The sequence below is a fragment of the Schistocerca nitens genome, chromosome 7 (assembly GCF_023898315.1).
Source record: "Schistocerca nitens isolate TAMUIC-IGC-003100 chromosome 7, iqSchNite1.1, whole genome shotgun sequence".
NCBI classification, from domain to species: Eukaryota; Metazoa; Arthropoda; class Insecta; order Orthoptera; family Acrididae; genus Schistocerca; species Schistocerca nitens.
In genome coordinates this window covers 297,891,042-297,912,073 of record NC_064620.1, presented here as the reverse complement: position 1 = coordinate 297,912,073, position 21,032 = coordinate 297,891,042, and the positions used below count along the sequence as shown (strand labels likewise).

Genomic DNA, 21,032 nt, shown 5'->3' with positions numbered 1-21,032 from the left:
TCTGTTTGACTCAATGCCCAGGCGTATCAATGCCGTTATTACAGCCAGAGGTGGTTGTTCTGGGTACTGATTTCTCAGGATCTATGCACCCAAATTACGTGAAAATGTAATCACATGTCAGTTCTAGTATAATATATTTGTCCAATGAATACCCGTTCATCATCTGCATTTCTTCTTGGTGTAGCAATTTTAATGGCCAGTAGTGTATATGAACAATTTAGGAGACAATCTGAGCAGCCGTCTTACGTTGTTTGCAGACTGGTAAAGTCATCAGAAGATCAAAACAAATTGCAAAACGATTTAGGAAAGATATCTGCATGGTGCAAAAACTGGCACTCGACCATAAATAAAGAAAAGTGTGAGGTCATCGACATGAGCACTGAAAGGAATCCGTAAAACTTCGGTTACACAATAAATAAGTCAAATCTAAAGGTCGTAAATTCAACTAAATACCTAGGAATTACAATTACGAACAACTTAAATTGGAAGGAACTCACAGAAAATGTGGTGGGGAAGGCTAACCAAAGACTGCGCTTTATTGGCAGAACACTTAGAAAATGTAACATATCTACTAAAGAGACTGCATACATTTCACTTGTCCATCCTCTTTTAGAATACCGTTGCGCAGTGTGGGATCCTCACGGGATAGGATTGACGGAGTATATAAAGAAAGTTCAAATAACGGCAGCACGTTTTGTATTATCGCGAAATAGGCGAGAGAGTGCCACTGAAATTATACAGGATTAGGGTGGATATCATTAAAACAAAGGCATTTCTCGTTGCGACCGAATCTTTTCATGAAATTTCAATCACCCATTTTCTCCTCCGAATACGAAAATATTTTGTTGACGCCGATCTACATATTGAGAAACGATCATCATATAAAAATTAGGAAAATCATAGCTCGCATTGAAAGATATAGCCGTTCGTTTTTTCCGCGCGCTGTACGAGATTGGAATAATAGAGAGTTTTTGTGAAGGTGGTTCGATGAACCATCTACCAGGCACTTGAATGTGATTGCAGAGTATCCATGTAGATGTAGATGTAGACATAGTATTATTCAGATCAGTGTTGAGTGTGAAGATCACGTGAAGCTTTACTCTGCCTTTTTGAATATATTCTTCACTTTTAAGATCGTTGTTTTGGAATATCATTTCTTGGGAATAGTTGCTTTCCCCATCCCACTGTTTATCATTACGCACTACCACATTGCACAACGTGGTATGCAACAGTTTGAATATTTATTTAAAAATTTAGATCTCGTTTAGCCTCTACCTGTTTTTTGTTTGCTGTTACGATTATGAGAAATCTGCCAAAATGTTGTCAAGATTTGAGGTACGTGGAAATTTTGATTAGGGCCAGATAATTAATTGTTTTATTTCAGTTGCAGCTTTAATATAGAGGCAAGTTACATTCAGACCAGTTACAGTTTAGTTCAAATTAAGTGCTGTTTAGTCAGAGGTTAGCACTCGAGTTTAAGTTGGATATGAGTTTGTGCATATATAGTTTTTGTAATATGTAGATTTTTATAGAGTGGGAGGTACGGTTGGAATGTTTTCCAGACAGAAACACATATAGTGGGGAGGTTACAGGGTTTGTTGAATAAACCATTTAGCTGTACATCAGGATAACAGTACCTGCAGGGAGAGGTCATCCAGTGATTAAGAAATTGCTTTGTATTAAGGAGAACTGGGATTCAAATCCTTCTCTGGCCATCCTGCTTTAAATATTCTCATTTCCTGAAATTGTTTAAGAGGCTAGGCTGATTCATAGCTGTGGTTTCTCCAATCCTTATTCCTTTTAAGTTTGAGCTCAGCTTCTGATCCTAAGTGTAACCTGGATCTCAGGATCTGTGTTAGGGTGGGAGCAGAGGGTGCGGTAGAGGTAGTTCGTGTTAATTTTGTGTTAAATGACGAAATATTTGTGTTTTCACGACAAGTAGCTCTTGGTACATTTCTTAGAATTCAGTACTCACTTTATGGTCTGACTTTTTTTCAGACATAATGAACTGATATGTCTATTTGACACAGTAGGATGCAAGTTCAATTTATAAGTACTTTCGTCTTGAGGTAGTAGGCAGCTCCCCTGCTCTGCTACCCACTGAGTACATCCCTTTTTCTGATGATGCTAAACTGCAATCGTCCTTAATTCGTTAGCTTTTGGTTTTTGTTTATATCCAATATGGTTTTCTTATTTGTTCATTTTCTTGTTTCAGAATTATAATTTTTTGTGTTATCCTTAACATATTGCGTGAATATGATGCCCACATTTTCTAAGTACTTAAAAACATGATAGTTTATATCCTGAATCTGTGCAACCAGTTTCAATCCTTAGACCATCATCAGACATCCTGTATGCCAAGGGGGAGAACACATGGAAAGCATTTCATGTTGAACCCATGATAAAAAAAAAATTATGTCATCAGCAATAGACAGTTAATCTATGGTATCTCACTGAAATATAAAAGGAATAGATGTGATCAGATCTTAAGGAGATGTGTTTAGCTCCATTCCCAAGGTATAATCTTTTAAGTTTATAAACTCTTTCCTCCACTACATAGATAATGCCCTATAAGAGGCATTGCAGGGTTTGCCGGAATAGCATAAGAAATATACAAGAGAGAAAAATTTTCAAGTTTTCTTACATTTATTTAGATTAATTACATTTACTTTTAGTATCTTTCTATTATTTTTTATATAGAATATTTAGATATAAGAAAACATCAACAGAGCATAACATTTTTGTAGAATACATAATCTTACACTTCACAGAAGATCAGAATCACAACATTGAAACTAAAGTATCTTTGGACATTTAGAAAGACATTAATCTGATGGAGTACATTTTATTTCAGCATATCAACACGAATAATTTAATATTCATACACACCGAGCTCACCTAGATCTCATACTTCATTTATAAAACTCATTCCTTTTTTATAATAGTACTGCAATACACACAGTGCAGGAAACAATGAGAATGCAGTAAATTACGATATACTCTCTTGGCAATGAGGCCAATTCCTTAATTGTCATGTAATGAAACACCTTCAGGCATATAACTTAAGAGGTAGAAAAAACAGGAACTTCACTACAGCAACCACACCTAAGACACCAAACTCCAGTTCTTGTTAGCACTCCAGCCAAGTTGTGCAATATGTTGATGAGTTCCTGCACATCAAACAAGTTAGCATCTTTCAAAGCAGCAAATGTGTCGGAAGTAGTGAAGAACATAAACCGAATCGAACCTAAAATGTCATCCATGACACTTCAACAAATAATTCTCCTTAGTCATATCTATACTTATTTTTCCTTAACATGATGAATACGTAATTACTTATTTTATAGTTTTTCTTTCTCAAATTACAGTAATGGATTCTATAAAATTACCAAACTGTACAGCTATGAAAAGTATACAAATAAGATCTGTTTGTTGAAAATAAATCTACTTTAAATTAATTTCTTTTGTTTGTTTAATTTTAATGTAACATAATTTATCAAACTTTATAATTTCAACAATGTTTCATTTTTATTTGTTGGAATACACATCTGTGATCTTAGACAAGAGGCAAGTTTGAGTAATTCACTTTCATTAATACAATAAAATTAACTGACATTTTGAGTGTACACCTTTTAATTCTGACTTTAGTGAAAACACTTTATTTTTAACCAAATGTGGCACTGAGTGAATTTACAATAATTAGTTAAGTTAAAATTGTATTTTGATTGATTAGATATAATTGGTTGTTACTTAAAGGGCTTCCATTACCATTTAAATATATGCGGTGAAAATATTATGATACAAAAGGTATATAGTGGCAAGGTAATACTGTGATCCTTTTCACAGGATGACTCAAGTGAAGAACTTGGCTAAACATACACATTTTAAATATGAATGAAAGACACTGTCTATTCCATATCGTCTTCATTAAGGTTGAAGATATTTTCATCAATGGAGGGTGTCCACTGAACTGGGCTAGAACTCTGGTAAGCAGTGACAACTTGTTTTACAATTTTTGATGATTACTGCTAATGTTAACCAGAAAATGTTTCTATGCACATTTTAATACATAGTTAACTGGAAAGTTCTTTTGATCTTGGTCCAGTACTTAGGTGACAAAAGAGATTTTCAAGATGTTGCCACCACTGAACAGCTGTTATGAGCAACATCGAAAATCCGCATTTTACTGAGTCAGCAGACTAAACTGAATAACTACAACCATTTACTGGGCATCTGGCATAAGCAGATGTGGTCTCCTCCAACAAACAGTCGATGCTGCTGCCTTCACATTTCATTGTAAAACAATGCTAAGGACTGCATCACACTCAGTCAAATTTGCAGTCCCTTCCATGTGTGATACTCACACAGTAGGTGCCCGTCACACTGAAATGAGAATTGAGAAACTGTAGTTTTTATAAACATATTGGAAACATCCATATATCAATTTACATATACTAGAATTTTTAATTCCCAGATTTACAAGAGTTACAGACAAGTAAATTTTCTGCATGTTTAACTACTATGCATTTCATTCATGAGTTTAGGGCTCCATTTTGTAACATAACATTACACGAACATGTGATATGGGTTGTTCCTGTTCTCTCATTCTTGTCAGTTGCAAATTAGTGAACAATTTTTGCCTGGTCTGCTAACATGTTTTGGATCACTTGGTGGGAGACATTGATGTAATCTGTCCATTGGCAGCTAAGTTGGCACTTTCCTGGAGGAGGAGGATGTATTCCAAGAAAAAGATTTCTCTTTCTTCATTCTCATCGCCCCATAAACATCCCACACAACACAAACACTTCATTAAATTTGTCAAGTAGGTTCTGCAGTCATCCATAGATTTACATCTGTGACTGCAGCACATAAAGTTTGAAGACAGACCAACACAAATCACCTACATTAAGATATTGTCCGGATGGCAATGTAGAAACACTGTACTGTTCTTAATTTTCAGTCAAAAAGACACTGACTTAGATTTATATTTATTCCTTACTTTAATAACATAATGGTGAGCCTCAAATTAAATAGTTTCATGGTTGATTTGGCATTACAGAACTAATGTTAAACGTCAGTGCCAAAACGTTGTAATAGTATTATATTCCATACTAGTAATTTGAAAGGTTGTGCTCCCACTCTCAGAAGAATACAGTTACTCTGGTAATGTAAAGATTAACTCTGTAATGGATCTGTGGAGACCAAGGTTTCCTTGTACCAAATCTCTTCATTTTTCAAATAACTCTGATCTACTTCTGAAATTTTTGTTGCTAAGCCAACATAAGTTTTAGTGTACAGTATTTTATATGATGTGAAATGCGAAAAGAACTAATTTTTGCAAGTGTGTATAGCTATGTCATATTAGCTTTTCATGTGAAAATATTATTTATAAATACTTAAAGTTCATATAGTGTAAAATTTCAATTCTTATGTTTGTGAATTTAAAAAAAATAGCCAAATGTTGTTGAGAGTGTATACAACAACTGATACCCTCCCTGTTTCTGTCTCACTCCCTCCTTTCCTCTCCCCTCCCCCCTCTCTCTTTCTGACTCTGCAGAGACACACCTTCCTATGAGACGCACACTATAGCCTGGTGACATGTAAGGTCCAAACAATGAGGAAAGTCTGCCTATTTTTCTGCAATTTATATTTTACTTTGTGAAACAACTCTTCTATATTGTTGAACTTAACAAGGAAAGAGGCAGCTCACAGAAAGCGAGCTCTGCTAATGAAGCTATAAATATCTGTATGTCTAATGTTATAATTTTCACAAGGATTTAGCCTGCCTTGAACCTAGAGGAATCGTACAGTGCCCAGGTTGCCATTACAGACTCTGAGGAACCAAGAATTAAGAACCAATTTGTATATAACAGTTCACACTTCAGCAATTAAATGACTGGAGCAAACAGGATTTCCTCTGATGCCTGCTCCAGAAATATACGATTGCAATAACAAGGAGGAGCAACATGGTACCTTGAAACTCAAATTAAGGCAGTAAAACAAAATGTGGGGTACATTATATTCGTGATGTCAGCTCAATGTTAGCAGAGAAATCAGAGCTATGTTTAAAGTACTATTCTCAGAAAGACATTACTGCATTGGAGTTCTTCTCTGTTGTATCATGTGAAATGGAGAGAACATTTTAAGTTAAAAAGATACTATTGCAAACAAAAGAGAGGCTTTTATTTCGGTTAATTTGAAAAATATTTACTTGCATATTGTAATGGACAGATAGCCATTAAAATTGTAATGTTACACATTGCCGGAAAAAAATGAAACACCTGAAAGGATTGTGCTCAGTGGCACCATGGTATATTATATGCACACTGATGGTTTATAATGTTAGCAAGATTAAGATCATATGTGCATGGTACTGCTAAGCATGGCTACCCTATTGTGTGAAAGAATTGACTGAATAATGGAATGGCGCTCTGTTGTCTTCTGTGATAAGAGTAGTTTCTGTCTGTCTGTGAGTGATGGATGCACATGTGTATAGCGTAGACCAGGTGAGCTGCATCTTCAAGAATACATTCACCCACAACAGTGACGACGCACAGTCCCACTCCAGGCTTCATGGTGCGTGGGGGGCAGTCATTTAGAACTCGTGGTCACATTTGGTGTTTCAGCAGAGTACAATAACCAGCGCCTGCTACATTGCACAGGTTGTTATCCTCATGTTACTGCCATTTCTTCGACTGGGTGGTGATGTGCTCTTTCAGGACGACAACGCACTCCACATATGGCTGCTGCAACGCAATATGCTCTTTGCGCCGTATGGCAAATGACCTGGCTTATAAGATCACCAGATCTGCCAACAATTGAATATGTATGGGACAAGGTGAAGTGGGAATTTACTCGTTGTCCAGAGACTACAAGAACCATTGTCGAATTGCAACAAAAGATGCAAGACACTTGGAACAGTCTACCGCAGGATATAGTTCCGCATCTTTATGATCTTTTTTATGTGAGAGTACAAGCCTGTGTTGTCGCCAGAGAGAGGTACAATGTGTACTCATGTGACTGGTTTGGCATCGTTAACTGTGGTATATTAGTTTCATTTGGTCTGAATTTTCAATTGTGATGTAGACAACGGCCTTGCTGCAGTGTTAACACTGGTTCTTGTCAGACCACCGAAGTTTAAGTGTTATTGGGCTTTGTTAGCACTTGGATGGGTAACCATCTAGGTCTGCCAAGCCCTGTTGGAAAGCAGATTGCATTCACCCCTTTTGAGGCCAATTGAGAAGCTGCTTGTATTTGAAGTAGCAGCTCCGCCATGAAAAGTGACAAGTCATGAGAGCAATGTGCTGGCCACATGCCCTTTCATATCTACATCCAGTAACACCTATCGGCTGAGGACGACACAGAATTGGTCAGAACCTTTGGACATTCTGAGGTCTGCTTGGGCAGAGTACTATATTGAAGAACCTGCACCTCATTTGTCAATAAAATGACCTCATCCTTGAGGGTGTTGCATTTTTTCAGCAGTATATAAGTGACATGCAACAAATGTCAAACTGGCATGAAGGCCATGTCAGTATATGCTTGGATATGCAAGGGCTTTTTGGAAAGTGAGGTCCAATCGAGTGTGAAATGGAAACCACAATGAGAACCTGATGAAACTTTTCACATATCTGTTGCACAATGTCTCTAGTATGCCTATCGATCACGGCACATTGCTCTTTACATTTCTGAGCGCACAGTAGAGCAGTTAAAGATGTCTAGAAAATAATGTATTCTGCTACATATGAGGGCCTGGTGAGAAATTTCGCCTGATGTCATGGAGCCTACATAACATAACTGTCATGCATTTCTCTCTTCATGACAGCTCTCAGCTGGACTCTACAGAGGCAATGAAGATGTTCCTGAGTGTTCTCAATGGGAAGTGTTTCTTCACCCACAATACAGCCCATAATCGGGTAGCCCTTAGTTTCATCTGTGCTCACATGAACCGCTGGCTATGAAGACAACAGTTGGCTGTAGACCAGAGTAGAGAATTGGTGGACAGCACAGGCAGCTGTCTTCTATGACGAGGGGATTGGAAAGCTGGTACAACGCTATGACCAGTTGCTAAGTCGGAGTGGCGACTATGTAAAGAAGTAGCTGGAAGGTGTAGCTAACTGTTGCAAATAAAATATTTTTGATTTTCACAGTGGCTTCCATTTCGCGACCAATTGGACCCTACTTTCCGAATAACTCTCGTACAAACGATTAGCATTTCACTGTAACCGCACAAAGGAAGTAGAACTAACGCATCTACACCCTTCACAAGGAAAGATTTCGTAGCAGTTTTCTCGTTTAGAAATCGTGTTTGAATGTTGTCCGCTTGTGAGAAGGTCGTGCTATACTTGATGTAAGAAGGAGCAATGTCCACGAACAGGGGCAGGGTCAGGATCACAGCCTATCGAGATGGCGTTTTCTTGCTCTAAAGTATTGCTGCTTGCATTTGTCGGGATCCCTCGACTGTCATGTGAATATAAATAATTCAGGAAGGCCATATTCAACGCCATGCTGGATCTCAACGTCCCCAAGCGACTAGTACCTTTAAGACAGACTGTTGACTTAACCGGGCGGGATTCTATAGCCATGTCACGTATCTCGTGTGAGCAAATGGGTTTGTTTGCAAACAAGACAAGTATCCCACCAAAACTATGATGGCCTCTGAAGCATTACAGGCAGTCACTTGCTGCACTTCTCTTGAGACGGCATTAGAGAGGGCGAACCGACAGCGGTGCGACCAAGGCAATGCTGCTTACAGGAGTGCCACCACATCGTATTTTCATACAAGTCCCAGATCTGCATACAGCATCACTATGGATGTGTTCACAGAAGGCTCCGCTGTGAATGAACGTTATCAGAGCACTTTCATCATTGTCATTGGGTCCCGCACATGGAGTGATGGTATGGGGAGTCGTCACTGGGTACACAACAGTGCCTCCGGTTCGTGTAGCCGATAATATAAACAGCAGGCATTATATGAATAGGGTTTAAGGCTAGCAGCTGTGCACTATTCGTTTTGTGCTGACCTACTTCGATACAGAGGGTGTTCAGCTGTTGCCCTGACCATCACTTTCCTTAGAACTTTCACCCATCGAAAACTTCTGTTCATTGGTTGTTGTGGCATTGGATGGCCACTACTTCCAAAACATCTCGATTTATGAACTCTGAAATAGAGTTGAAATAGCATGGAATGATGTTCCCTTATCTGTCAACCAAACTCAGATCAATTCGATTTCCATTCAGGTTAGAGATAAATTTTTCGAAATGTGGCAGCTCTGTGCTTTAAATATCGCTCCCTATACACCCCCATCTCACCAACAAATTTAATTGTGCGTTCTTCCTATTGTACTATATAGATTGTATTAATTTACGTTTTGATATTTGCTATACTTCTCTGGTGTTGTAATTTTAATAGTTAGTGGTGTAAATACAAGGAATATCTTTTTAGTACTGGTTCAGTCCTTTTAAGATCATGGCTGACCTATTTCTAATACCTATTTTCTACACTGTAGTGCTCATTTCCGGAATTTGTCCATGTTCCCAGACTTTTTAATGCATACATACATGTAAAAATTTTGGTTATTTTTAATGAGTATTAAACCACCCTTTAGGCATGAAATACGTATATAGACTTCAAGTACAGAGTGTCTCTCCAAAGAGTCGCCAGGCGCATTTTCTCCTGTGTTTCCGCAGATATTTACAATTTCGTTTTTGCAAAGTGTATCTGAAGTCAGCCCAAAAACATACTCCTCATAACGTCTTCGACGTGCCGCCATGTGCCGACAGAAAGCATCCGTTTGTTTCCCATTACAAACAAAATGACTTTTAAAGCGGAATTTTTTATGTGGCTATTCGATATAGTGGCCCCAAATTAGGCCAGCGATATTTTTTTTACTGTTATGTACTAACAGGGACACTATTTTTTTTTTAGTGAAACAAGGCGATGCTTTCTATGACGTGATGAACAGTATTTGTTTGGGCTAACTCTAGCTACACATTTCAAAAATGAAATTGCAAACACCTGCCAAAAGATAAGAGAAAATGCGCTTGACGACTCTTAGGAAGGACACCCGGTATAAGAGGTTTAATTTAGAAATATCTACGTACCGTAAAGTGCACGTCACCCTCAAACCGGAGTTGTCACGTGGCTCCTGTTTAAACGCTGTTTGTTTAAATTTTAAGCTAAGACCAGAACTTTTAATATTACGCTTTTTTTATCTGTCCTTGCACATTTCATGATTAGCAATAGCAGTAGTGAATAATAGTTGCTGCTCTGGATGTTACTCGATTTACGTCAAAGGAGGAAAAAATTGTTTCATGGGTAAGTATGTACCACAAAGATCTAGCCGCGCGGGATTAGCCGAGCGGTCTGAGGCGCTGCAGTCATGGACTGAGCGGCTGGTCCCGGCGGAGGTTCGAGTCCTCCCTCGGGCATGGGTGTGTGTGTTTGTCCTTAGGATAATTTAGGTTAAGTAGTGTGTAAGCTTAGGGACTGATGACCTTAGCAGTTAAGTCCCGTAAGATTTCACACACATTTGAACACAAAGATCTAACCACAGTTATCATTCTAGTAACAGGTGCTTTATGTTTTGAAAAATATTTAGATGAAGTGAAATAGAGTTAGTAGGGCTATTTCATGCGTCTTTATTACCAATAAAAATGAGGCATGTGCAAGATAAATTCGTAGCGAGGGGCTACGCTGCCAGTCAATGTGACGAATGTATACACATCTTGGGCAATTCACATTTGCAGACAAGATTTATAAATGGCATTCTGAGCCATTACCTCCGGATGAGACAGATCTCCAAACCATTGGGCTTATTTTGAAGACATAATAATCGAAAACTGTAACGTGGAGAACTGATGTGTGATTAATACTTTCGTTTTCTTAAGGATGCTCGAAGATTATACATGTGCAACAGGCATTAAAATCATAGTAATTTCCGAAAATTTTCTATAGAGTCCTCACTCGCTAATTTTCTGCATGTTGTAGCTCCAAATTTTGATGACGGGACCCTTTCATTTTGGCTTACTCGTAAGCCATTTCTTAACGTGTAATTTCTTAAAACAGATACTCTGCAATACAGTGAATTAGAGTACAAATCCAAAAAACTAGCAGTAACTATCTCTTCTTTTCCTATACCAAATTAATAAGCTAGAAGTAAACTGTGACACATGTCTCAAACACGTGAAATGCCGTTGCATTTATCACTTCATAGTTTTAAGCCAAGTTCATTCTATATATCAAATACAAATACAAAATCCACTGAACTTGTGAGTGGGATCTGTCTCTACCATTCATATTCTGCAGTGCACTTACAGGCAAACCTTACGCCGTAACCACAGTCATATGACGATGGAACCAATGAACATAGCCAACAAAAATTTTGTTTTGTGCATATGACTGATCACGTCAAAGATATTCGTACTCTATGCTGACATGAGGTGATGTGGTTTTGCACTGTAAGCAATTACAATATAAGATAAGGTAATAATACACTGATGGAAACTGAAAGTGTTGCGGCGTGAACACACTAATTGCTACCAAATTAATACTCTAGTATTTCGTTATCAGTAAGGTACGTTGATTAAAATTTCATCCTTATTGGAGATATTCCTACAGCAGAAGAATGATGTGAGTACATGATTGCTGATTGGTCTGTCTAATGTTTCCATGTTCATGGCCATCTTTCGGCCTTTGAGAGAGGTCGAATAATTGGCGTGAGTGTCATGGGAGCATCATAACGACAGATCGCACATTTTTCTTATGTATTGCAAAGACAACAGAACAAGTGGTGACAGGTGGACTAAGCACAACAGTGTGGCACGAGCGCTAGGCACGGGACTTTTCAACAGGACTACGTCATGTGAAGACCGAAGGACTGTTCGACTGGTGTTATGCGACCGTTTCTGTCGAAACTGTCACGTGCCATAATTAGATTCCAATAAATTAGTAAGCCCATCCGGTATGGATTAAACCCAAGTTAGAATGGAAAATACTATATGATTAAAGTTAATGTCAGTGATTGCCACATCCAGTTGCTATAATTCCATATTAAATTCTTCTGCAGATCTGTCTAAATATAATAGGGAATCTTACTGAGTACAGGTTGAGCAGAAGCCGGCCGAGCAGGGGAGACATCCGGCGTCCAGTCTTTAAAGAGTCTTTTCCAAAGCAGGAATGGCGACAAGGGAATGAGGGGCGCAGGAAGAAAATTCAGAGCAAGCAAAGATGCACCATCTTTGTTGTGTCCTAAACGACGGAAGTCCATTGTATTGTGCTTTAGCGTGGGTAGTCCGATGGCGCCAAAGAGATGCGCCGCGAAAAGACATTAAGGGATTGCAGCATTGCGGGGCTCTGTCCTTTGCACGAAACTAGTATTCTGGGAAACTCTAGACCCAAAGCAATAAGAATATGAAAATCTCTGAAGTAATGTGAGACAGTAGGCCATCCGGGGCCTCATTGCGTTGTTGTTGATTCTGTTAAGAAATAGTAAGAATGGCTGCAGTTAGACAATACCAATACAACCTTGAGTGGGAGAAGAGAGTTCGCTGTGTAGGTCGCGCAGGGTACGGTGGCTGATGCACAGTGACCAGTTCTCGTCCTATGGTCGGGCGAATTCATTCGTTTGTTCAGAAGGGCAGGGTGACAAGCGTTTGCCACCTTTCGGCCGGTCGGCGATCACAGAATCGATGCGCAAGCCTTACAATCTTTCTCAAACGATTTTACAAGAACTATTCGGTAAGAAATTTCATTTTTGCTTTACTTGTAGCTTTGTAAGGTTCATTATGATGTACCCATCATTTCCTTAATGGTTTTAGTTATTGTGGTATTTACGTGGAAGTTAGACACTGAGCGGAATTGAAAAAAGTTTGCAATGAAAAATAGCGGTCGCTATGATTTTGCGTTTGATGCATATTACATAATATTAATTTAGCTAACATACTGAATTTTTCTTTATACTTGGTTGGACGTCTCTACCTGTCACTAACCTCGAGAAAATTGATCTGACGTAGCGCGCTCATTTGCGATCGCACTGCGCAAGCGACAGAGCCAGAGTGAAACATCCACAACATTCCTCATATTTCGTAAACGGTTTGAGATATCGAAATGAGATTTTGGAAAAATGATAGCCCACAAAGAGGAGAGTATTTTGCCGTATGGTTATTATGCAAAACATCATTATCTTCTGTGTTATTCCACTAACTGCAGACTTTTCCAATGGAAGAATATAATTTTTGAGGGTCATTGATAGCCAGCGAAAAGAGAAATGCTGTGGGTTTTGGAACACTATAAGTGTAGTCATTACACGTTTATTCCGTACCGAGGATGTGCTTCTTCATAAGATGCTGACCTTACATTTCGTCCGTTCCTCACTTAATAAACTTAATAAACCACTGATGCAAAATTCTCTCGCAATTGAGTCTGCACAGCATGTTAGTGAGGTGAGACTGTGTAAACTCTGTTGGGTTATGGCAAGAGAAGCAAATTTCACCATGGCAACAAGAGAAATATGTAGGGTTTATTCAAAATTCCCCACTCGTGACTCTTCTCTGAAACTTACAAAAAAAAAAAAAAAAAAGAAGAAGAAGAAGAAGAAGAACAGGCGGTAATAAATCGCTGCATTCACGGCGTAACTCTATTTAGATACTAACCAAAGAAGAGGTGACAGATATTTTTGAATGGGCACCATGCAAGTGCAGCTGTGGAGGGGCCCTGCTTAATATTTACCAAAAATGTGAATGTTAGCTTCAGTTTAGAACAGCATTTCCCATCCAGCGTTTGGCATTTCGCCTACAGCGCTCTGCCCAACTCCCCACCACTGCTGCTCCCCCACGCTTCCCCAGACGACTGCGCATCTAGCGGTCACAGCATTTTGCGCTCGCTGTACCTACGTGGAGAAGGCCTGCTTGACTAAAACACAGAATAGGACAGCTAGTGCGAGTCAGGAGCTACTTGTTCCTTAAGTTTAGCACTAAAAACTCTTATGACAGGTTAATCATGTTTAACTGTAGTATGGAAGGGCCGCTGTTGCATTATTACAACGGACCTGATCAGTCGACACTTGGAAAGAATCACTGTCATTGGTGCGCAAAACCATGCACAAGTAAACACTGTTTTCTGACTGGGAGCGCTCACTGGACCTTCTTCCACCCAAGAATCGCCAGGAGATGCTTCAGCTGAGAGAGAGAGACTTCGATTCTGAAGTGAAGCATTTGGCACAAGCCATATGACGTGGAATATTCGGACACCACAACTGCCACTTGCAGGCAACGGTACTGCTAAGCATGTTGCGCCTCTATAGCGTTCACAAACCATGGGCTGGATGTACGCAGAGCTCTCACACTGATGTTAGGGTTTTTACATTTCTAAATCAAGTACATTTATTAAAAATATCGAACTCAATATATGCATGTGCAATTCTCTCTGCAGCTCTTTCTGTCCAGCTCTGATTAACGTTTAGCAATTACTGTGCGATTTCCTCGAAATTAATCGGTCTCCCAGATGTTTTGTGACTTTTAACACACTCACCTCAATCTCATTACCCAGCCTCTGACGAGACGGTATTATTTTAATTCCGTTATAACTTGTATTCATGCTCAGGGAATATAGTGATATCATGTCCTTATGTACTCGTGGTTAACTTGAAGTCCACAGCAAATAGTAATAAACAGGGTTTTATAGTGAACATTGTTCCATTCAGTAGTTTGATGAAATGCCAATATTATCATCTAGTGAGTTACAGACCCATGTTCGACTTATATTTGGGCCTGCCCTGTTTAACAAAGTAAATTCATTAAGTTCTCCATTGCGCTACAGCTGTAGTTAAATTCACGAGATTCTATGGAGAGCGAGTTGATTATCGGTAAGATACCTGGTACAACTCTTTCGGACGTCCAAGGAGTATGTTAGTGCCTCACACTGGCTTTGACAAATAGACGGATGACAACAGCTGAAATCCGGACAGAGGTTATAGACAGAGTGTCACTACAGACCCTCAGGAACAGATCACTGCAAGCTGCATTGTCATCTCGAGTTGCCACGCGTCGTTTACTGCTACACCACACAGCAGAGAACAGAGGCATGCATTCTGTAGTCAAAGTCAGTGGCACTCTGTGCAGTTAAGTCTCGCTTCTGTTTGTGGTGGTCAGATTGACGCCAAAGCGTCCGTAGAAGAAATGGAGAGACATCACAGGAAGCAGGTGTCCTCGGAGTCTTTCGCGACGGCATACATGAATAAAACGTTCTCGGTTTTCCAGCCGCGTCAATTCAAATAAAATGCTCGAGCTTTCGACGGCCATCTCCGCCATCGTCGTCAGGAGTTCACTAACTGCCGGGGCTGTTACGGTCTCTCGCTTATATAGGCATGATGACATCATCAGCAGCCAATGTGGCGTGCGCGGTAGCACCGGTGACGTCAGGTGGCGCCAGAGGGAGGCGCCACGTTAGAAACCGCCGCTCCCGCGTCGCGCATCTGTCTCTGCTTTCTTTCGATGTCCAACGCCCGTCCCCATGCCCTGCTGAGTGTGTATCCCTGGTCTCTGTTGAAATTGTTTCTGTCTAAGCGAATCTCGGCCGCTTCCTTTATAACGGAGTCCCAATATGTAGAAGCACGAGCCAGCAGTTTTGTATTTTCGAACTGTATCTTATGTCCGTTTTCTAGACAATGCTCCGCTATGGCCGACTTGTCAAGCTCCCTTTGTTTTATATGGCGCTTGTGCTCAGTACAACGCTCCGCAACCGTGCGAATTGTCTGTCCAATGTACATGCTGCCACATTCACAAGGTACACCATACACACCGGACACTCGGAGAGCAATGTCGTCCTTAACAGGGCGCAACATATCTCGTATCCTGGGGACGGGCCGGAACACTGGTTTTAGCCCATGTTTCTGCAGCAGACGTCCTAACTTACTGCTAGTTGCTCCACAGTATGGCAGGAATACAGTCCGTTTGGCCTCTTCTTCTGATTCACCAGCTGTCTTTCGTCGGCGGCCCTTGAAAGCGTTTCTCGAGATCGAGTCTTTTCCAACTCCTGGTCCATAGTACGGGGAGATACTGGAAATGACAAGAGAACTGATTTGGTCCTTGTTGAAAGGAGGTCAATGTTCGCCTTTGTGTGGCACGAAGGGAAAGCCCAGTTATACTCCTCAAGACCAAGTGTATGGGTACCATTATCAATGTCCTTTCTAATGATTGATAACATGCACCTATCTCCTGTGACTGCTATATTGTTGCTTCCTAGAAAGTCCCAGACAAAGCACTTTCGCGCCAAAATTCGAGATTTCCCCTATCAAACCGTCGGCGCTTGGGAGACGCTACACTCCGTTCATCATAAGGATAAACCTGATGCAAACAAACACAAACGCGATAATCGGTCAGAAGCCGTGACACATGTACGCTGGTGTTGTTACGCTCTCAGACGTAGGTCCTATTTAGGTGTTAGATATATTATTACTAAGTCACGTTAAATGAAACTTTAAGATATTCAAATGTATTAACAGCCATCAATCTTTTTCTTAAACACGCTTTGTTTATGTAGTTTTTATTTAAAAAAATCGCGTATAGTGACAGCCTCTGCACTGTTGTGCTCTGATTGTCGCGCTGTTAATACGCAGTATGAAAATGGCTAGGCTGCTTCCTGTTCCGTAGTGAACATGCGTGTGGAACACGGTTACAAAGTGCTGAGAAATAGGTTGTTCTTAACGTTTTTCATACGTTTACAGAGATAATCAGTTTCGAAGTTTCCCGAGGGACTATATTGGATACAGTTGTAACAAACCTGTAAGTTAGAGTGTAGCGGAATTGGTACTGTAATAGCTCGATGACTCACTGCAGCTCATGGTTTGCTGGTTCAAGTATCGCCTCAATCCATTTTTTTTTCTCGTTCAGTTTGAATTACCTACATCTAGTAATTATAAAATTCATTATCATTTTTTAATGAATAATGTACGGCTTCTTGTTTTTAATTACATATTGCAAACGAAATTCCTGTTTTCATTTCAACTATAAATTCTGAATTATCGATATTTTTCAAAAGACTGTCAACAAGGGTTGCTTAAATTAAGAAAACATACCAATTTAAATTTTTAAGGCAAAAATGAAAACTAAATACTCTTCATTTGGGCTATGTCCATTGTTTTATACCACAGATGTGTCGTAGAAACGTGGAAAAACAATCATTTTCTCAGCATAGAGCACACCATACAAATGCCGCATATTTACAGTTTTCACTGTACCATTGCAATGAGAACCCAACAGAACTGATCTGAAGCCAAGTTAAGGGATTTGGTCCGAGAAATAACAAGACTGTTAAGCTGGATCTAACGCACGCAGCTTTTTCATGTAACTGCCGAAAGTTGACGGGATATAGAATGACACGTCATAAAACAAGAGGAGAAAATGTGGCGCCTTGGTGGCTTTGTGGATTCTGTTGTTGATCGACTCGTTATCAATGTAGCAGATGAAAGTTCCAGATCTGAAATGTATTTCTCGGACTCGGATAAGGAAGGAAATAAGAGATTACCAGATGATTGACTGTAATTAATACCTTCAGTGGCTTCAGTATTCAACAATACGGTGAAATTCGTGCAGTATGCTTTTGCATCACACATAACTCACACAGAAAGATTGCCCTGTGTTTAATTTAGGAATTTTCATCATTCTTGTTTGTAATTAGAATGCTATGTTAGGTGGGAACGAGAGCATTTTATGCTTCCCGTCTGGTCGCCTAAGAAACATTCGGTAGTGATGAAGTTGTGACGTCTCTGGCACAGAGTGCCGTATCTTTGGCACCTTCCTTCTTTGGACTAGTTGTTCTTGTGTGAACTTTCGGTGCGCAGATGTGTAACAGCCATTCTTTGTTATATGTACGAGCGACCAATAAATGTGTATTCAATATTATCTCTTAACTAATCTTCTGTGATAACCACAGTGATGGTCCCCATACTGTCGTCGCCTCATCCAGCATTATTTGTGCTTGTTTTCGGCATGCACCCACATTGTATGCCAGATGGCATTGTTTCCGCCACAATGGATCTACTAGCGTCTTTCGGTGCAAGTGTAACGGGCCCCATCAACTCTGCCGCTTGCGACCATGAGAGGACAAGTGTACCTGCTTCGAACTTGGTTAAAAGTGAACATTTATTTACGTCCAGCCGCGCCAGCAGCCACCTAACCTTACCTGGTTCAACATGGCCGCCGCCTAGCATGGCAGCACAACAACAGCCGCAACATGGACATTGCACATCACCTAACCACAACATAGAGGACCTTCCAGTTAAAGATATTGTGGTTTATCCTTTATGTACCGTACGTCATCTCCTTCGGGATGGCTTGAAAGGCCAGCAAAGTTTCATGACTGTCAATGGAACATTTCTATGCATCCCCCCCGCGCCAGACGCCGTATCGGCGATGCTGGTCGCCTCGACCACGCCGGTCCCCCCACGTCGCACTGTGGTTGCACCACGACCACCTTATACTCGCTTCCGTTCTTGCCGTGCCGGTTACCCGGTCTGCTGCCCCATGGATCCACCATGACTGTCCCCCCCCCCCCCACCCGCTGTTGCAACGGCACTGGCCGTTACATCCACGCTGAGTTCTTTGCCAGACTTGCCGATTGGACACACCTTGCTGGCTTAAACGCCTGCCCAATCCGTATTGTGTGCTGCATGTGGCCACCCCCCCTCCCCGCCCACACCTTGGACGATGCACCATTCACCACTACTGCACTTCTGGTGTTGGAGGCATTGTGCTTTGCCCACACCGATCTCCATCTGCCGCTGCTGCCTCAACATGTGTTACCAGGCAGGTTCCCTAAGTTGCCTGCATTGCAAAAAGATAACCTAAAAACTTGGTTCACCTTTGTGGACCACCTCATTAATATCCACGGCATTTCCGACGTCAATGCCCGTTTTGTCTGTCTGGTGAGCCATCTCCACACACATACAGACCTTATCAGCAACTTGCTTCTTTCACCACCCACCTTGCACAAATATTCGACAGCCAAATACTGCTTATCAAGCACCTTTCCTGCCCTCCGGCGGAGGCTATCCAACACACTATTCACAAGGAGCATCTTGATGAACACACCCCTTCGCAACTTTGGCGGCACCTACGTGCATTAATCGACGAGCAAGCATTGCCTGACGCCGCCCTTCGGACATTGTGGATGGTCAAAATACCTTAAGATCTGCAGCTTCATCTATTGCCTCATGTTGCTGACCCACTTAAGGTTTGGTTACACAAGGTGCATCAGGCTTACACCATCATTTGTCACCAACACCGCCTATCACAAACGACATCTCCACCATCCTCAGTTGGCACACCTGCACCTCTGGTTCCGCTCCCTGTCAGCAGAGGCTGGCACACTCACCTCGGCGCCTCAGCTGCCTGTCAGGAGTTGCCATCTAGCTGCTTACAAGATGTACTGCCAGCAGGATCACGATAGCCGCCGACTTCGCCCGAGCAGTGGCCCAATTGGCTACCAGCCCTGCCACAGTCAGCCGCAATCCCCACCCGCACCACACCAGGCTGCCAACAGGCCTACCCACTGTGCTGGTTCCACTCTACTTATGGGATGCTGTCCACAACCGCCGCACTCCCTGCACCTACCCAAATGAGACTGGTGGGCACGTTTAGGCACCACATTCCAGCATGTACCTTCATGGCGCCCATCTTCTGACGCTGCACCACTCGCTTCAGTGAAGAGACATCTCTATGCCACAGATATCTCGACCAGCATCCGCTTCCTAGTTGACACTGGGGTGACATTAGCATCGTCCTGGCCGAGCACACTGTTGACACACTATCCCCCTGTACCCTCGCCTTTATTTGCAGTCTGGAACCGCAAGACCGCTACGGTCGCAGGTTCGAATCCTGCCTCGGGCATGGACGTTTGTGATGTCCTTAGGTTAGTTAGGTTTAACTAGTTCTAAGTTCTAGGGGACTAATGACCTCAGCAGTTGAGTCCCATAGTGCTCAGAGCCATAGTGCTCAGAGCCTTTATCACCGCTAACCATTCTCCCAGTTTGGTCCATGGCTCCATCAAGATGCTGCTTCACCTCTCACCAATTCACACCTTCCCTTGGACTGCCGATGTGGATGAACCAGTATCGGGTTGGATTTTCTACACCAGGGGTCTCCAAACTACGGCCCGCGGGCCGAAACCGGCCCGCGAGGGCCGGGAAACCGGCCCGCGTTAGCTGGCCGGACGTCCCCGGTATCCGGCCCGCCAATTATTTGAGGTGGCACCTATACTGCCAACAATTGAGTTTTGAGGCCTATCGCGACTAATACACCGCGACATTGGCTCTGCTACTTGCTACAAGACTACATAACTAAACTTATTGTTGCGCTGCTTGAAATAACAAGGCGTTGACATACTCTACCTCTGTTACGTCTTGGAGTAATAGTGTTGCTAACAATGATTTTGAGATTTCGTTAACTTTGCAGGAAGCTTTCGTGAAGAATGTGAAGTGACATACTTTTTTGTCGGTGAAATTCGCCAGAATTTCGGTCAGGTACGTCCACCAATCAAAATTATGTAATTAAATAAAAATCGTAGTTCGTTTCAGTGCTAGCTATTCCCACAACCTTAGATTTTTGCGATTTCATCTTTCCTTTAGCCTTACATTACGGTGATCATGGAGTGCTAGGGTGCTTTAATCCCACTAGGTAGATCTTGGCCCTTATGACTTTGTGGAGGAGTCAATGTGGCCCGTGGACTAAAAAGTTTGGAGACCTCTGTTCTACACCATTACAAACTTTCACCAGACCTGCAGGCCACCGCACTCCACCACGTGTCTGGCTCTGCACTTGCATGCACACCCGAGTTTAGCACCACTTTGATATTCACCTCCTTGGTTACGCTTTCCACGTGTGCTTCCCTGGTCGAGCACACAACCACACAGCCCTCTGGTCCATCGTACATGCACTCCCAGATCGACGAACTCTGCACCCAGAATGAGGACTTAAGTGCCCGCATCGTCTCTGCCTCTGCTGAATTGTCATATGCAAGGTGTATCATACATTGC

General features: G+C 41.5%; 1 protein-coding gene across 1 annotated transcript in view; it reads right to left on the bottom strand.

Moving 5' to 3' along the window:
- Positions 1-3,421: 3,421 nt before the first annotated feature.
- The window catches only part of LOC126195583 (phospholipase A1-like), a 94,759-nt gene continuing 77,148 nt past the window's right edge, over positions 3,422-21,032 (bottom strand). Inside the window, exon 6 of the mRNA XM_049934209.1 lies at positions 3,422-4,383. Within this exon, the coding sequence (XP_049790166.1) occupies positions 4,326-4,383 (58 nt within the window). The 3' untranslated portion in view covers positions 3,422-4,325. The remainder of the gene's footprint in view (positions 4,384-21,032) is intronic.